General features: G+C 39.5%; 1 protein-coding gene across 6 annotated transcripts; it reads right to left on the bottom strand.

Annotated features, from left to right (window-relative positions):
• Nucleotides 1–1298: 1298 nt before the first annotated feature.
• On the bottom strand, nucleotides 1299–18476 carry LOC108392490 (sterile alpha motif domain-containing protein 9-like). Of its 6 annotated transcripts, none has more exons than XM_073238831.1 (4): nucleotides 18280–18476; nucleotides 16278–16463; nucleotides 14648–14777; nucleotides 1299–6396 (listed from the first exon to the last, which is right to left on the bottom strand). In XM_073238831.1, the coding sequence occupies exon 4, from the start codon at nucleotides 6375–6377 to the stop codon at nucleotides 1620–1622; it is 4758 nt and encodes a 1585-aa protein (XP_073094932.1). In that variant the 5' UTR covers nucleotides 6378–6396; nucleotides 14648–14777; nucleotides 16278–16463; nucleotides 18280–18476; the 3' UTR covers nucleotides 1299–1619. The 6 variants fall into 6 exon arrangements, with proteins under 6 accessions (XP_073094932.1, XP_073094934.1, XP_073094933.1 ...); XM_073238833.1 differs by having other exon boundaries at nucleotides 16278–16409; XM_073238832.1 differs by having other exon boundaries at nucleotides 16278–16365.
• Nucleotides 18477–19484: the final 1008 nt, after the last annotated feature.

Genomic DNA, 19484 nt, shown 5'->3' with positions numbered 1-19484 from the left:
GCAAGAGCCATCCTACAACCTGGCTATTGAAAGTGGGGCTGAGGAGAGAGAACCCCCCTACAAAACCTTGTAGAGGAGCTGAGTGTATGAATTGTGAGAATATTCATAGATAACAGAAACATTTAGCAGTTTCCCTTCCTTCTATTATAAAATTTTTTTTCATATGTCAAGCCTTTGCTTATGACTCACTGAATGTTGTAGCCCAATCTTAGCTGAGTTATGAAGGATTAAGGGACAGGCCTATGTCCACAGGCATATGAACACTTTGGGGAGTGCAGCCACTTGGTAGAGCCTGTTACCACATGGACAGGTGGACTGCAGAAGTGGGAAGTAGCTGTTGGAGCTTGATCAGCAGCAGATGTGACTTCTAGCAATAGGGATGTGTTCATGCACCATGTGAGTATTCCTCATAGATACATAGAAATACTAGTGAAAAGAATCCTGATAGTGAATAGTCATTTTGATGACAAGAGAAATTGGGTTTGAAGCCTGGAATGCCAAAGTTACATTGTGAAGAGATAGACAAAGAAGTGGGAAAACAGACAAATATTTATTAAGCATTCAATTCAATCTATATTAAGATATTTCTTAAAAGCCAAGCTCTGGAATGCTGTTTGAAGCTGTTCTGGCTGGTTTAAATCTAGGAGCAACCTCCTAGGTTGGTCTTCCTGGCACTGGAAAGTTGAGAGCACAGATTGCCCTGAGGCAGTCATCTAATCAGTGGTCTGGGGAGGCTTCTTGGTGGAGTTGACGTGAACTGAGTTGTGATGGACAAATCAGAATAGTGACATGGAAGATTTTGGATGAAAATAAGGGAATATTTGACAGAGAGAACAACATGAATATGGGTTGAGAAGTAAAGAAAGCAAAGAGGATAGTAAATGGGAAAAAGAAGGGAACGGAGATGGGATCTAAAGAACAGGTAGAGGCAAGACTGTGTAGACAGGAGGCAAGAACAGCCGAAGAAATGGATTCGTGTGCACATAGGAACAAGGCGAAGCAGGGCATTCACGCCTGTGACTCCTCTGTTTTCTGCTTTCTTTCCCTTCCCAAAGCAACGAGGTGGGAGAAGGGCAAGGGGTACGAGGCATGGTGTGTGTGTATGTGGAGGGGCAGATGGAGGATGGGAATGAAGTGTGCCTTCCATGTGTATTTTTACTGATGCCAAGATGAGGTAAGTGGCACACTGGTTGATCTCTGGGTTGAGTTCAACAAACAAAGGAGGGGCTTTTTCTTCCACCATCATCTTATTTAAATCTCTGCATTCATAGTGAAGAAATAATTCATAATTCAGAAAATTCCTAAGAGTGATAGATTTTATTGACTTATAACAAACTATTACAAGACCAATGGATACTAATTGAAACTCCTTAAATAAATAAATATATGAGTCTGAAAAATGCATATTTAAAACATTGAATAATTGACTCTACCACATGCCAAGCTGTATGTGTAGACACATTTTGTGCCCTAAAAATGGCTGTTAATTCATTTGGGGAGATAAAAGCAAAATCCACGATTAGAGGTAAACTAATAATGTCATCAAAATGCAATGGGAATAGAGAGGGAATAAAGTCATAGAGAGAAAGGAATAAATTTATTTGAGCTAATATAACTTCTTAAATTACTTCTATATCATATGCTTGAGGGCCTTCAATGGAAAATCCTAGGAAGAAGGACACTCTTTCTATGTTCCTACCACTCCTGAGTGGACCTGAATAAACAGATATCACTGGTATTTTTATTTTTTTCTCTGTTCCATATTCCATAGAGATTAGCTTGCCTTCAGCCTGACCAGTTAGACGCCGCAGGTGGTCTCTGACTGCTTTTTTACCCTCCACATCTCCACTCTGCCAGAGGAAATTTGTATTGTGCACTTTACTGAAGTACTGCTCTATACTGGCCTTGTGAACAAAGCTGTTGAGACCCCTCTTCTTCCCCAGATAGAAAAGTGTGCTTGCCTCCTTAGATTTGCACATGCTTCTGTACTGTCTCTTGAAGGATCTATTTAAGGATGCAACATATTTTTCCATTAGCTTGGAATCTTCATCTAGCTCTTGATTTTCTGGCCAGAACAGGAGGCAGGCCAAGAAATAAGGATCTGGATATTGATGATTTAGTCCTATGACTTGCAACACTTCTCGGAGCTGTTTTTTTAGCATGCTCAGTGGCTGAATGAACTTGGAGCAGGGTTTTAGACAACTGAGAATAACGTTGGCCAAAATGAAATTTTGTTTGTCCTTTGTCAGCTGTTTATTTGGGTTTTGCTGCAATAAAAAGGAGTATTTGTTCACTATATTTTCCATATTGGTTGCAGCCTCTTTGTGACTTGGATTAAGATATTCCAGGAGTCCAGAAAACCTATCTGCTCTCAAAGCCTGTAGACTCTTCCTGCATTTCTCCTCTTGGATTAATGGACTCTCTGTGCTTTCTAATGGATTCAAATCCAAATGGCAGAAAAATTCTATGTATTTCTTGAAACAACGATTGATTTTCTTGCTTACTACTATCTCTACTGTTTCTTTTTGGATATTCCTCACTTTCAAAAGAACCATATAATCATCAAAAAACTCAAAGCATCTTTTCAAATCTGATTGTAAACTTTGTAAGTAGGATATGAAGTTGTTAAGAGCCAAAAAATAATCGCTTTTTGGATTTGCAGGAATATTTCCCTTTCCAGATAGAAAATCTACCAAAGATGTTTTAGCTAATTTATTTTCTTCATGGAAACAGGGAGTGAGCTGAAGAACCTGAATAGTGTAAAGACCAACTTCTATTTCACCAAAGAAACCAGCTGTGTTATACATGCCGTATTTTCTTTGGGACTTCTGTGGTGACCAGCTCTCTATTTCATAGCCTTTCCTGTAGGTTTGCTCTTGGGATGTTTTGAAAGCTCTCGAGGCATTTTCAGCAGCTTCTAGCATACATGTTAGATCATTAACAGTAATATCCTTGCAGTTTCTGTTTTCATCCAACCACCATTTGATTTTACTTTTGTAGACTTGGCCAAGTGTATCTGAAATATAGGAATTTTTAGGTGCTTTCTTTTTGGCCTCATTTGCCCATTCCAGAGCAGTGTTAAAATTCTTCTCTTTAATGTAGAAATATCTTGCTAAGGCCTGACAAATGAATGCATTTTGTGGGAATCGGACATTTCCTGCAGTCAAGACCTCTTCAATTTCTTCATTCTGTAAAGCTTCAATTAATGGGGAAAACAAAGTGTCTATTTCATCTCCATACTCCTTGCGCTGCCTTGTAAGCAGAAGAGTTTGCACATCCTGTTCAAATTTTTCTCTCCCTATTCCAGAAATGTAAAATAAATTCTCATGTAATATCTTCAAGGCAATTTGACACTTATCCAAATGATAGCTTTTTTCAAGTTCTTTTAGACAGTAAATGGCGATCAAAGGATGAATGATGCGCACGCCTGTATATCTCCCATATTCTGTGACTTCTGTGTTTATTAAAAGTGTAGCGTAGGTTCCCATCCTGTCTTCTAGGCTCTCTGGTTCCCAGGGTGTGTTAGTGTAGATGATCCCCAAAAACAGTTCACACTGTGACACTGAAATTGTAGAATCAGTAACGTAAGAGTTGAGTAGAGCCAGGTAAGAAATGAGTTGTGCTCTTTTGCTTTCAACATTATGTCCTTTTAGGATATTCCTGACTACGTTTTCTATATACATTGCATCAAAATTGCTTTTCATGATCATGAAGGAATAAAAATTTTCACAGTTCTTGTGTTGCTTTTCAATTTCCTCTAGTTTGGCCCCAAAAGCTCTTTGTTCCTTGGGAGAAAGTTGGTAAGTTAGTGCAATACTGTCTGCTAATTTTGCACTTTCATCAGGATTCTGGGATCTCATGCAGTTTAAGATAATTACTAATGTTTTTTCATATCGCAAACCCCTGTCAGCAAAAATGGAATGGATGGAATTCTGTAGAACGTAGACGTTTTCCTGTTCATCAAAATCATCCACAAGGAGAAGTACAGGAATGTAATCCTGAGGGCTGGTTGCCTTATAGGTAATCAGATTGGTCACTTGTTCTCCAATTTCTGCAAAATCAGTTGCTTTGTTTTTTAACACAGCACATCTGAAGTTCTTCTTTAGGTCCCAGAGAATATTCATAGCCAGTGTAGTACCCCCACAGCCTGGGTGATGATAAATATTGATGATTTTTGCAAATTCTCGTTTGGGTGAGTCTGCCCAACAGTCTATCAGTCTTTTAAGGGTTTCATAACTGTCCCTTTTGACGAAAGCCGATGAGTAGTTTTCAGAAGAAAAATAGAAGTTCCACCAAGATACTCTGCCACCTCGGTAAAAGTGCTCTTCTTTTAATTTCTTAAATTCTTGAAATTTAATTTCATCTTTCTCTATGTCTGTATCTCTGCACTCATTTTCACAGAGGATTTCTAGTGCGGTCAAGATGTCCTCCTCCTTTTTCTCTAAAATAACTGAAGAAGATCCACAGGAGGGTAAGTACCTTCTTGATGACTGAGTCACTGGTTTTAGTTTAAGGATAGTACTGTTTATCAATTCTAAATTTAAAGTGGAAATACTGTGGTTTGATAATTCATCTGCCATTGTCAGTCTTGTTTGTAGTAGATCTTCCCATTGTTGATAAGTCTGTGAGTTTACACAGATACACAATATATTTTCCATTCCTTTGAGAGCTTGGTAGAAAGCACAGAAAGTTTCAATAAGGGGATCTGCTGGGCTTTCCACTGGAGAGAGTAATAGAAACACTACCAGAAACTTCCGTCTCATCATTATATTTTCATCTGTGAAAAATGAAATCAGTTTCCTGACTTCAGAAGCTCTTTCTCTCTGCCATAAATGTGGTTCTAGAGGCTTATGTCTCTCATTTTTCAAGTCTGATCTGCCATTGCAGAAGATCCAGCTGGGCTGCTGATAGAGATTCATACTATAAATTTTCTCCCTTATGGTAGTTGTCTTTTCTTCATACTGATTTGGAAAGTGAAGGTTTGCTATTCGGCTCTTTTTGTAAGCTTTGACTACCCCCTTACTTACAGACTCAGGATCAAAGTCCAATACAGCAAACCATTTAATTTCTTTTAGAAAATCTAAGTTCTTTGTTTGATTTGGATGGCACTTATTTGTTACAAGAATGTACCAGTTGTAGTAGGAATTGTCCAGTGAGTCTCGGTTTCCTATGAGAAGTTTTACCAGTTTTTGTCCTTCACTCTCAGTCTTATTTGCTCTAACCTCATATTCTTTCTCAGCTTCTTTTCTAGATGCTACTAGTGACTTTAAATTTTGTATAAATGCTTTAAAATCTATATCTCGTTGCCTGACATTGGCCAGGATATCCTTAGAGCTAGCCCCATCTCTCACAAACAGTGAATGATCTTGGTTTGGTTTCCATGTTTCATTTTTACAGTTTTGCATCTTAATATAGAAATATTTTTCTTTACATACAGAATATTTTGGAATGACATCTACTTCAATGACAAATCTGTCCGATGGTGTATTGTTCTGCAGTAGGACATCCACAAACCTTGGTTCACGAACACACTTCTTGACTTCATTGATCTCGCTTTCTTCAAAGTACTGTTTGATCATTATGTTGAAGTGGTCAATGAAGGCATCCTTACTGGTGACTTTCACACCTATGATTTCTCCATGGGGTTTGTCCAAGACTCCAAAGTGGATGGTGCCGTTGGTGCGAGAATTCATACAAGCTGATGCAAATCGGAAGACTTCATTGCTAAATTTCATCCTAATGTCCTTATCTGATGCTGCTTCTGTATTTGTGAGAGCTTTGAACTCATGTACTGGGTCTATGAGATTGAGTGGTCCTGTTTCAGGTTGTAGAATATAATGTTCTATGTAACGTTTGCTCTCATGGAACTTATCAAAAGGATATGGCATACAAGTCAACTGTTCAGTTTTTAGATTTATTTTGTTTTTGTCTTTAACTGTTGCTACTTCATTTAGTGCATTTTCTTCCTTAAGATTTGATTCTTGTTCTTTGCTTTCTCTGGTCTCTCCAAGATCATGATCAATATTAGATGACATCGCTTTTTCCTCTTCCTTTTTTGTTTGTTGGGACTTTTTTTGGTGTTCCTTTTTGGAGGGTTTTGTATGATCTAATTGTCCCAAACCCTGATGGTTACTGTCAAGGGCACTATTGTACAATCTGTCATATGTACGTTTTATCAAAAGTGCTGGGCCCCGTGGTAGCCCCATTTCTATTAGGTCCTTCTCAGTTAATTCCTGCAGAACTAATCCTGTCACTTCTTCATTGAGCAGAATCTGCCCATATTTCTCATCAATCTTCAGGTCTTTGGTTACCCACTGTTTCACGTGCTCTTTGGTCCAGTCTTTGGTCATTTCAGGCAGATTTACTTGCTCACTCATCAAAGCTGGAACTTTCTTCCTTGGAAAAAGTAAAGAACAAGTATTTTAGTATTATACTTTTTTCATTGATGCCACATATTCAATGTTGTATATAATTTCATGTAAACAGCATATATAAAATATTGTTCAAAGCTGACTCTTAAAACTGCTTGGTACTTATTTTAACTGTTTACAGTTGCAACTAGTATCCTCATTTTCTAGGTAATTATTATTGTTATTATTAAATAAGCAGTAGCTGCTATCTAGGGTGACATACCCCTTTATCCTTATAATAATTTTCCCTTTTAGACTTCACTTGGTGAAAGTTGGATTTTTGTAACTTAAAACCAGACTCTTAAGTAGCACAGAAGTTGGTATAGCTGAATATTGCAAGAAAACTTTAAAATATGAAACTGAATTAGTGGAAGTGAGTTGTGGGAACAGAAACGCCATTTACAACTAGGAAGCTGGCCACCTTTGTTACATAATAATGAAGCAAAGGGTTAACTCATCACCTGCAGTATTTTGGAACTTGAGTTGTTAGGCCACCAAGGCTGAGGCTTTGGGGAATGTGGTGGTAAAATGTTAGGATAATTAATTTGGTTGGCAATCTTGCAGCTCTCAGAGGTTTCAAAGAGTTAGATGTAGCTCAAACTGGCCTGGCCTGCTTGAAATTAAATAAGGAGAATCGTATGAGTTTTAAACTTCACTAAAACCATTTCAGACATGGAAGCAACCTAAGCGTCCATCAGTAGATGAATGGATAAAGAAGATGTGGTAGATATCCACAGTGGAATATTATTCAGCCATAAGAAGAAAACAAATCCTACCATTTGCAACAACATGGATAGAGCTAGAGGGTATTATGCTCAGTGAAATAAGCCAGGCAGAGAAAGACAAGTACCAAATGATTTCATTCATTTGTGGAGTATAATAACAAAGCAAAATGGGAGGAACAAAACAGCAGCAGACTCACAGACTCCAAGAAGGAGCTAGTAATTACCAAAGAGAAAGGGTGTGGGGAGGGTGGGTGGGAAGGGAGGGAGAAAGGGATTAAGGGGTATTATGATCAGCACACATAATGCAGGGGGGTCATGGGGATGGCAGTATAGCACACAGAAGACAAGTAGTGACTCTATAGCATCTTACTACGCAGATGGACAGTGATTGCAATGGGGTATGTGGGACTGACTTGATAATATGGGTGAATGTAGGAACTACAATGTTGCTCCTGTTAAACCTTCATAAGATTTTATAACAGTGATACCTTAATAAAAAAAGAAACCTAGGGAAATTTTCATATGAAAACAAGAAAGGAAGAAAGAATACAATATAATAATTGCAATCTGGACCTGATTAAAGATCCAATAAATAAGATAACGCAACCACTAAAAAAACACACAAAACATTTCAGCCTAAATTATTGATAGGAGATTAATGAAGGTCCCATAATTATAGATTTTGCTGAACTGCAAGAGCTGAATATCTGGAATGCTCTAGAGTAGGGGTTCTTAACTTTGAATATTAGAAGCACATTCTGAGATTCTGCTTTAATTGGCTGAGGGAGTGGGAAGGGAACTCAGGCACTAGTATGTGTGTCCAGGCTATTCTGCTGTACAGATAAGGTTGAGAGCTTTTCTCAAAATGTAGTCTCCAGATCAGCAAACATCAGCACCGACTGAAAGCTTGCTAGAAATGTAAATTCTCAGGCCCACCAAGTCCTAGTGAATCAGGGTTAAAAAGATCAACAAAGTGATTTAAATAAGGGAAAACAAGAAAGTGAAAATATGATAAGGATAAATAGACTGAAAGCATTAAAGACCAAATGTGGAGAAAGTGGACAGAGTTAAGGGAATAAGGAGCAGTCTACCTGGTGGACCCTGCAAAGGCCCGTCTAGTGGGTCTAAGGAGTTTGGGTGTGGTGGTGCTCCAGCAGCCCACAGTACCTGCCTCTGCTCCAGAGCCAGGTACCTGTCTTGCCAAAGTGAATTCCTGAGTAGAGGGAATTACAGATCAGTGGATGATTCCTTGAACCTGGGAGTCTGGAAGACACATCCCTAATTCCCCTGTCTCCTTGCAGAGGTCCTAAGTATCATCTCAGGGAAAACCAAAGGGAGAGGTTCTGCCTTAAGTGTTTACAAGCACCAAATGGAACCAACAGTATAAGCAGTTATTAATAAACATATTCCTACTGAAACATTTTTTGAAGTCACTTTGGAGGAAAGCCTGAATAAAAAAATATGCCTACCATATTATTTTAAACCTTAATCTTAAAATATTCCATAGTTGGATAATTTGCTGACTACTTTTATGCTTTTATGCATTTTAATGTATTTTGAGCCCCCTTCTGTAGACAGCTGAAGGGAAGAGACTCTCATACCCTCAGACACTATTTTTGTCATAAGTTTTGGTGGCTCAATAGATGAGAGATGATCCTTCCAATGTATGGCCTTTCACCCTCTTGACTGCCTCTCATTTAAAGATTTTTGACCTCCACCCATCTCCACTCTCATGGTCACACCATTGGCCTTATCATAACAGTTACGGGTTGATTGTGACACCCCCTGCCCCAACTCATGTGTGAAAGTCCTAGCCCCAGTACTCTGGAATGTGCCCTTGTTTAGAGATAGCATTGTTGCAGATGTAATTAGTTAACATAAAGGTCATTAGAATGGGTACTATTTCAGCGTGACTGGTGTCTTTATAAGAAGGGGAAATAAGGACACAGAGGCACACACACAGGGAGGACAGAACATGAAGGTGGAGGCAGAGATGAGGGTGAGGCCTCTACATGCCAAGGAATGCCAGAGAGTGCCAGCAAACACCCAAAGCTGGGGGAAGACAAGGAACACATTCTTCCTCATGGCCCCTAGAAGGAAACTACCCTGCCAGTACCTTGATCTTAATCTTAAAGACTTGCACCCTCCAGAGCTGTGAGATGATACATTTCTGTTGTTTAAGCCACTCAGCTTCTGGTGCTTTATGACAGCAGCCTTTGCAAACTAAGAGAATCACCAGTAGCTACATGCCTCCTGTCATCTGACACACAAACATCCCCCTCTCCCGGCCCTTAGACTCACTACCATCAGTGCTCAAATTCACATTTCACCAAGACCTTTAATCCACGGACACTGTTGCTTTCTCACTTTCCCTCACCCCCACCCCACCCCAGGCCAGCTTGGTTTGTTTTGTACATTCACTATAGTCACTTGCTTTCTCCTCTCTCCTCTTGTACCACAGTCTGCTAACTGCCTATGTCAACTCCGTGCAACATGGCTGCACAGAGACCCGCCACACCCTGACTGGTCTCACTTTAAAGTCAAGGCCACTTTTCTCCAGGGGACAGTTAATGCTGCCAGCCTGTGCTCTGTCTCCCTGTTTTATTCACTCTCTCCCTGTCCTAAAGGACTACCTTACACTTTCTCCTCTCTCATCAAATCTCCAACACCTCCTCACCATTGCCATTTTCAGCTGTAACCTTATTTCCTATAGAAATTGGGGAAATTGGGGCGATCAGAAAAGCACTTTCCTGAGCCCCTAAAGCCACATCTATCACTGACCTGTTTCTTGACTTTTCTTCTGTTGCTGGGTCCATATATTTTATCCTAGTTTCTGTTCTCTGAAGGGACTGTCCACACTCCTAGGGAGGTGGTCAACATCTCCACTTGGCCACTAGCCGTCCCATCCCTTCTTTCTACTCAGTGAAGTGGCTCTGACAACTTTCTCATCTCTGTCTGGCTTCCTCAGACTTCCCTTGGCTACCAAATCTTCCCTGTCCGCACACAGAAGTATTACTTATTTCATGTTAAGCTAGAATCTCTCAACTTTACTTTTGCCCCATATTTCTGCTTTACTTCCCACAAGTTCTGACTATACTTGTTACTTCTGTTTCTTCTTCTTTCATTCCCTTTAAAACTCACTTCATCAGGTTTTGAGCCTTATCATTCCTCTGAAATTATACTTTGCATTGCTAGAAAACAATGATTGACCTGTCAGCAGCATTTGAAACAAGTAATTGTTCTTTTTTTCCTTGAATCATTCTTCTTCCAGGCTTTTGGGACACCAAGTTTCTTAATTTTTCTCTTCCCTTTCTGGCTGGTCCTTCTCAGTTTCCTCTGCTCTACCCTTCTTAATTCTCCATTTTTAAATGTTGGAGGGACTTTCAGGCTTAGCCTGTGGAAGCCTCATTTCTATCTGTAGTTTCTCCCTGTGGATTCAATCCATCTTTTAAATATAATATGTATGCCCATGAATCCAGATTAATATTATCTGCCTGGCTTCTCCTGTGATCTCCAGGTTCATATATTTACCTGCTTTTACCATAGGTCCACTTGAATGTCTAACAGTACTTCTAAAATTAACATGGCCCAAACTGACCTCTTGATATTTGACCCTCTTACCCCAAAACTGCTACTCCCATCATCTTACCAGTTAATGGAACTTACCAATTGATCAAGGCAAAAGTTTGGCAGCATCTTTGAGTCAGTCCTTTTGCACACATTTCACATTCACTCTACTGGCAAATAATTTGAGTCCCACCTTCACAGTACACTCAGAATTCCACCATTTCTTACTACCCCTACTGCCACCACCAGGGGCTAAACCATGATCTCTTTCCTGGATTGTTTTAATAGTATGTCACCCAGTCTCTGACTCTGGCTTTGCCGATACCTCCCACCCATTCACTCTATGTTCAACATAGCAACCAATGTGATCCTGTTTAAATGTAAATGTAATCATGTCACTCTTCTCAAGACCCTCCAATGACTTCTCATCTCACTTGGAACAAAAGCCAAAACCCCTACTAAGCTCCATGGTATGGCCCCCACTATTCTTTTTTTTTCCTGCTTTTTTTTAAATTTTGGTATCATTAACCTACAATTACATGAGCAACATTATGTTTACTAGACTCCCCCCATCATCAAGTGCTCCCCCCCAACATGCCCCATTACAGTCACTGTCCATCAGCGTAGTAAGATGCTATAGAATCACTACTTGTCTTCTCTGTGTTGTACAGCCCTCCCCGTGTCCCCCACCCCTTACATTACATTTTCTAGTAGTAATGCCCCTTTTTTTTCTGCTTATCCCTCCCTTCCCACCCATCCTCCCTAGTCCCTTTCCCTTTGGTAACTGTTAGTCCATTCTTGGGTTCTGTGAGTCTGCTACTGTTTTGTTCCTTCAGTTTTTTCTTTGTTCTTATACTCCACATATGAGTGAAATCATTTGATACTTGTCTTTTTCCACCTGGCTTATTTCACCAAGCATAATACCCTCTAGCTCCATCCATGTTGTTGCAAATGGTAGGATTTGTTTTCTTCTTATGGCTGAATAATATTCCATTGTGTATATGGACCACATCTTCTTTATCCATTCATCTACTGATGGATACTTAGATTGCTTCCATTTCTTGGTTATTATAAATAGTGCTGCAATAAACATAGGGGTGCATATGTCTTTTTCAAACTGGGCTGCTGCATTCTTAGGAGTGGAATTCTTGGGTCAAATGGTATTTCTGTTTTTAATTTTTTGAGCAACCTCCATACTGCTTTCCACAATGGTTGAACTAATTTACATTCCCACCAACAGTGTAGGAGGGTTCCCTTTTCTCCACATTCTCGCCAACATTTGTTGTTGTTTGTGTTTTGGATGGTGGTGATCCTTACTGGTGTGAGGTGATACCTCATTGTGGTTTTAATTTGCATTTCTCTGATGATTAGCGATGTCGAGCATCTTTTCATGTGTCTGTTGGCCATCTGAATTTCTTCTTTGGAGAAGTGTCTGTTTAGATCCTGTGCCCATTTGTTAATTGAATTATTTGTTTTTTGTTTGTTGAAGTGCATGAGCTCTTTATATATTTTAGATGTCGACCCTTTATCAGATCTGTCTTTATGAATATATTCTCCCATACTGTAGGATGCCTTTTTGTTCTATTGATGGTGTCCTTTGCTGTACAGAAGCTTTTCAGCTTGATATAGTCCCACTTGTTCATTTTTGCCTTTGTTTCCCTTGCCTGGGGAGATATGTTCATGAAGAGTTGCTCATGCTTATGTCCAAGAGATTTTTGCCTATGTTTTTTTCTAAGAGTTTTATGGTTTCATAACTTACATTCAAGTCTTTGATCCATTTTGAATTTTCTTTTATGTATGGGGTTAGACAATAATCCAGTTTAATTCTCTTACATGTAGCTGTCCAGTTTTGCCAGCACCATCTATTGAAGAGACTGTCATTTCTCCATTGTATATTCATGGCTCCTTCATTGTATATTAATTGACCATATATGTTTGGGTTAATGTCTGGAGTCTCTATTCTGTTTCACTGGTCTGTGGGTCTGTTCTTGTGCCAGTACCAAATTGTATTGATTACTGTGGCTTTGTAGTAGAGCTTGAAGTTGGGGAGTGTAATCCCCCTGCTTTATTCTTCCTTCTCAAGATTGCTTTAGCTATTCGGGGTCTTTTGTGGTTCCATCTGAATTCTAGAAGTATTTGTTCCAGTTCGTTGAAGAATGCTGTTGGTGTCTTGATAGGGATTGCATTGAATCTATAGATTGCTTTAGGCAGGATGGCCATTTTGACCCACTATTCTTTTGACCTCATCATGTCTATTTGCTCCACTCCAGTCCCTGGGGTTGCCTTGCTGTCCTCAAACATGCCAGGCCAGCTGTGGCACCAGGTTTCGTACTTAGCCACTCCCTCTCCCTGGAATGCTCTTCCTCCATATCTACATAGCTCACTCCCTCACTTCCCTCAGCCTTATATTTAAACTCCATAGGGGCTGGCTTGGCCTCCCTTTCTAAAATTTCAGTCCCTCCTCTTGCCCTTTCCATCACCCTTCCTTCCTTCAGTTTTTCTTTCTAGAATTTACATACTGCATATTTTACTTAGTCATCTTTCTCATTCTTTATCTCAGCAAGTAGACTGAAACCTCCAGGACAGCAGACATTTGTGCCTTTTGTTTGATGGTAAATCACTGGTGCCTAACATAAAATAGGTACTCAATAGATATTTGTTGAAGAAATCAAGATGTTAGAGTAGCGGAACACTTGAGCTATGTTTTTGGAAATCCGTGAGTTAGTAATGCCTTTGGAACAAGGGACTTAGGAAATTCTTTTTTTATTACCTTCACCTGTCCCAGCCCCCAGCCTCTCGCAACCACCCATCTGTTCTCTGTATCTATGAGTTCAGTTTTTTGTTTTTTTTGTTTTTTAAGATTCCACATATAAATGAGATCATAAGGTATTTGTTCTTCTCTGATTTATCTGACTTAGCATAATGCCCTCAAGGTCCATCCATGTTGTTGCATATGGCAGGGTTTGTTCTTTCTTATGGTTGAATAATATTTTTGTGTGTGTGTGTGTGTGTGTGTGTGTGTGTGTGTGTGTGTGTGTGTGTATCACATGTCCTTTATCCATTCATGTATCAGTGGACACTCAGGTTGTTTTCATGTCTTGGCTATTGCAAATGATCCCTATTTTGGCTGGAGTTTTGTATTTAATTCAAGGTGACAATGATTTGGGCAAAAATGTTGAACAATGATTTCACATAACTCCTTGGCCCAATTAGTGTCTTCAACCTTGTTTCTATGTCTAGAATGGGTAATAGTGTTACTCTCGTTGTCACTGGGAGAAGTCTTCAACCTGATCTCCTTTATTCTGTTCTGGGAAAATGTTGAGATCCAGAGTTCTTCCTATGAATACTTAATTTCAGTATCCATTCCTTAAAGACTTTTATTTTTTCTTCTTAGTAGCTGATCAGGAAGGATCAAACCATGAGTTTTCAGGGCAAACCCAGGTACCCACACCCATCTCTAGGAGGCTGGGCCTCAGCCTGCTGTTCTTGCCTCCAGGAAAGAATGCTCCCGATCCTGGTCAGAGGCCGCAGCTCAAATCTTTAACTAGATGTAAACTTTTGATATCATCATGAGTTATGTAGGACAGAGTTTGGCAAGCTGCACATGGCTACAGTTTTCTGCATAAGTTAGTATGCTTCAGTTGCTGATCTTCTTATCTACATTTTACATCTGTATTCCTGCTTCAGACCCAGAGCCTTCTGTCTGCAGAATCCATCCTCCCCAAGCTTGCTGGAAGGTTTCTTTCTAAAGAATTCTGCAGTTGACACAAATACATCTAGCGATACATACACAAAAGCAGTGAGATTTCTCCTTCCTTTCAGAGTCATTTGTTAGAAGTAGCTTATGTACACTTGAAAGTATGCTTCTGATTTTAGAATTAGTTTTAAAGATAGCTTTTAAAGAAAGTTGATGAGCCATATATTTTTAATTGTTAGAAAACTTACCAGAGCTTTTCTGAAAACTTTCACTTTTTATATCGGCAAGTTGAATTAAGTCTTCCTGAGAGTCTCTGATCTCAAGCTGTTACATTAATTGCCTTTTCTTGAGAATTTGCAAGTCACCTCCAGGAAACACCTATGAGGAAATAGAGAGGTGAACAGAATAGACCTGATCCTTTTCCAGTTTTGCCTTAGGATACACTTGTTGAGAATCTGTTACATAAAAAAAAAAAAAAAATGATATAGCTAATGAAAATGCAGTTGCTTGGACTGTTGCTTAGGAACTGTTTATGGGACAGATTCCACACTCCGCCCCCCAACCCTGCCCCCAACTTTCAACTATGAAATATTTCAAACATATAGCAGATTTGAATAAATAGTTAAAGGAACATCCTTCACCTAGATGGCATCTCTTCCTATATTTTACATACTTTTAATGAAATAAATAAACATCCAAAAATACAGTGCAGGCAAACTTTTTCTTTCTCTTCTCCCACATTTCACATTCAATAAGGAGCAAATCCTATAGGCTGTGTCTTGAAAACATGTCCGGCATCTGACCCCCAGCCACCACCTCTGCCACTACCGCCTGGTCGGAGCCCTCATCTCTCTCCTGGATTACAGGGGTAGCTCCCTCGCTACTTTCCCTCTTGCTATATCATTCATCCCTTTGGAGACTTTTCAGAACAGCAGCCAGAGTGAACCTGCTCAAGTGTAAATAAATAAATAATATGCCAATATTCTGTGCAGTCCTTCCAAGGGTTTTCTGGTTGCCTTAGAAAGAAACCTGAGCTCCTCACTATGAGCTGCAAGGCCTCCAGTGACCTGGCACCCTGTTGTCTCTCTGATATTACATCTTCTTTTTATTTCTCCCTCTAAATCTGGGCTGCCTGACTTCCCTGTTGCTCCCTGAGGGAAGGTGCTGGCTCCGTGCTTGTTTCTTCTCCCTGGAATGTCCTTGGATACCTGCAGAGCTCCCTCCCTCATTGCCCTCGGACCTTTTATCAAATGCCACCTTCTCACCGAGGCACTGCTTGACTTGCCTACTGAAAATTACTCCATCACCCAACATTTCCTAGTCCTCTGGCTATTTTTTTTTTTAATCTACTTAGGACTTACCACAATCAAATATTCCATATATTTCTACTTGTTTGTCTTGTTTCTTTTCTGTTCTACCCATTATTCTGTGTGATTCATGAGGACAAGGATTCTGTACATTTTGTTCACTCTAAGGCCTAGCACATAATTGCTTCTGAATAACATGTTTTCTCAGTCGTTTAAAATAATGGATTTTTGAAAACCCTGGTATTAGTACAGTCTGTGGGTCAAAGAACAATTTGCTCATTTTACTCAGGCAATTATTTCACTTGACTTGAATCCTAGACAGAAATCTGGAAAAATCTATCTATCTACTGTGCCACTAGTTCAGCCAGAACTAACTCTAGCTTCCATCATCTGGTCACAAAGAATGAAAAAAAAGTGTTATCAAGAGGAAAGGAAAATTAATAAATATCCTTCTGCCTCCAGTACTTCAAGGTACCTCGATTTCATAATATCCTGTAACAGTTTTCTATGTGTCACTTAGGGTCCCCAAATGGGGTGCTTTCTCAATTTGGGTTTTCCTCAGGGGACTTACCATTCTACTTTGGGTCCTCAATGGCCGACCCTCCAGCTTCATCTGCAGCCGCTGCTCTGGGAACTGATCTCCTGTGAGATGCTTACAGCTGTCCACAGACACACTCTGCTCAGGCTTCACGCAATACCTTCTCTTAACCAGAATCCTCTTTTAGTAATTTCACAACCCACCCTCTCTCTGAATCTCCTAAAAATTGAGAGAACAGATTCTAGATTTCCTCTTTTGTTTTAGCCAGTGGTTTTAGCCATTCTAATGAGCCCCAGCATTCTAACACTTCAGGAATTTCCTTCTGCAGTCCACACCATCTTTCAGAGCTCTGGCCTCTACGCAGCCAGGGGCGCACTGTGTACTGTGTCTAGTGTAGGGGAGACTGCAAGGGGAATGCTGTGTTATCTAACAGGCGACAGCTTCTCTCACTTTCTTTTGCTCAGGTTCTGCTAATAGATATCAGGGAGATAAAAGTATTCTTCTCAAATAAGGTCACTGACAATTATTCCCCAAATCTGGAGTCTTTTCTTCTGTAAAATGGAAAAATTGACAATAATTTGGCTTAGTACAATATACTAAATTCTTCAATAATATCCTTGGACCAAAGGGAAAGGGTTTGGAAGGGTGGTTCAGGAGGGAGGGGAAGGGGATTAAGAGGTATTATAATTAGCACTCACAATATTGGTGGGTCACGGGGAAGGCAGTATAGCACGGAGAAGACAAGTAGTGACTCTACAGCATCTTACAACGCTGATGGACAGTGACTGCAGTGGGGTGAGGGGTTCTTGGTAATATGGGTGACTGCTGAAACCACAGTGGTGCTCATGTGAAACCTTCATAAGATTGTCTGTCAGTGATACCTTAATTTTAAAAAAGCTAAAAAAAAAATATCCTTGGACCTACTATAATTTTTAAGTTTCCCCACCTCCCTCTCCCCTCATGGTGGCAGTGGTGAACATAAAATTATTTGAGCCTATTATATTCAGTAACGCTTTTAAAATGGTTTACACCTTGTCACTTGTCAGAGCATCTGCATACATGCTGGTGGATCTAAGTAAAGATCACAGTAACGGTATGGAGAAATTCTAAGAATGCTCTGACATAACTCTTGGCTTCCTAGGGGCCCTCATCTTCCTGTTTTGAAACAATTGTAAACACAAATCTTTTGATTAGTAGGAATATTAATTATTGTCAAATTAATTATTGCTACAGGATGCCTCTCGAATGACTACTCCAGTTTCCTCTCTAAATATTGAAGATATTCAAGCGTTTTCTCTATTTAGGTGCTTGTCAGTACCAGATCAGCAGAGCATTTAGAGAAGCGCCGATGCTCACAGCTCTTATGTCTGGGGGTTCTTGGCAGCACTCCAGATGCGCCTTTGCCTGAGGCGTTCTGCTCACAGCAGAGGGAGAAAGGCACTTAAAAATCCTGGCTCCAGACCGGGAGAGCCACACACACGCAGTTTGATAAAAGGAAACCACACTCAGGCAAGTTCAGTTTCATTTCCTGAAGTTAAGTTTCCATTTCAGATTTTAACCGGACTGCTGTATGAGGTGAATGTGAAGGAAACACATAGAAAAATAGCCTCTGGAGTGGGTTATCTTTAATTAAATGTAAAACTCCTAATAACATCTGAAGTTATGTAAGACAGAATTTTGCATAATTGCACGTGACCACAGATTCCTCTACAATCTTTTATGCTTAAATTCCTGAACTTCTTTGCACTGTTTCTCTATGATCTCCCCAAGCCCTATGACCAGAAACATCCCTGTGACTCTCAAGCACACTCAACTCTAGTTTCTTTTTAGAAAGACTACTTGCAGTTAGCTTCAGTCAAAACTATTAATATATGTCTTCAACCCATCGATATTTCTAACTACTTTCAGTATTTTTTATAAGCATTGGTTTCTGTACAAACACATGTATTTATATAAAAAGTACAGCTGGAGTTTTAAAAAATGGCTGTCCCCTCAAAGGCATATAAAAATAAAGTTTTATGATTCAGTAACTTACCCGGATTTTCATGAAGCATCCTCTCAGAAACTTGAAACAGTTGATTTTAACCTTTGCTTCTTACTCTGATGGTTAGGACACATATGATTGGAAGGATCCTTTTAAGAAACTAAGCCATTAAGTTGTGAAGTTATCACAGAGTGATGACACTGACTCTCTGACTGTTTCTGAGGGTGTATGAGATCGGCAGAGCAGGAGCAGAATGAGGAAGTGGAAATGCACTTTCAGTTTTGCTTAAGAATGTAGTTCCTCAGATTTAGGAGGATGTAAAATATTAACATCACAGGAAATCACAGAAAATTTGAACCATTGCTTAGAAACTGTTCACTAGACAAATTTTTAGAGTTAGGAATTTAGAAATTGGGGTGGGAAGGTAGGGAAGTTGTGGGAGAACCTACAGAAAAAAATAAAATAGGAATACCTGGAAGAACATTAAAATCTCATTGTGATCTAAGTGCCTGTTAGAGGCTGAACTGTGCTTTACCACAATTCATATGTTGAAGTTCTGATCTTCAGTACCCCAGAATGTGACTATATTTGGAGAAAGGGTCTTTAAAGATATAATTAAGTTAAAATGAGGTCTTACGGGTGGGTCCTTAATCCAATCTGACTGGTGTTCTAATAAGAAGAGATTAGGACGCAGACATATGCACAGAAAAGACTATGTGAAGACATAGGGAAAAGACGGCCATCTATAAGTCAAGGAGAGAGGCCTCAGAGGAAACCAACCCTGACAAAACCCTGATCTCATATTTTAGTTTCCAGAATTATGAGGAAATAAACTTCAGATTTTTAAGCCACCAAGTCTTTGGTAGTTTTTTATGGCAGCCCTAGCTACTAATATTTCTGTGTGCTGGGTCACCATTTTTTTCATTATCTTTTGAAAATTAAAACATTATTTTTTTTAGTATGAATATAGTAAAAGTTCATTTTTCAAGCTTAAAAAGTACAGAATATACAAAGGAGGGGAAAAAACGTTTTATCCAAATACAATCTCTATTTTCCATTGTTTACCTCCTTTAATTATTTTCTACACATAGCTTTAAAAGATATAGATTTAATATTGTGAAATTTTACCAGGCCTTGGAGCATATAACTTCAAATTAGCAATGTACACTGCCCATAATCCATAGTTCTTTATTAAGCTTCATCTTCATCTTCCTCTCACAATAGACATTGTTGCATTGATTCTCCACTTTCCAGCC

Source organism: Manis javanica, chromosome 6 (genome assembly GCF_040802235.1).
Source record: "Manis javanica isolate MJ-LG chromosome 6, MJ_LKY, whole genome shotgun sequence".
NCBI lineage: Eukaryota > Metazoa > Chordata > Mammalia > Pholidota > Manidae > Manis > Manis javanica.
The sequence above is the reverse complement of the archived record's forward strand: the minus strand, read 5'-3'. Positions and strand labels throughout refer to the sequence as shown.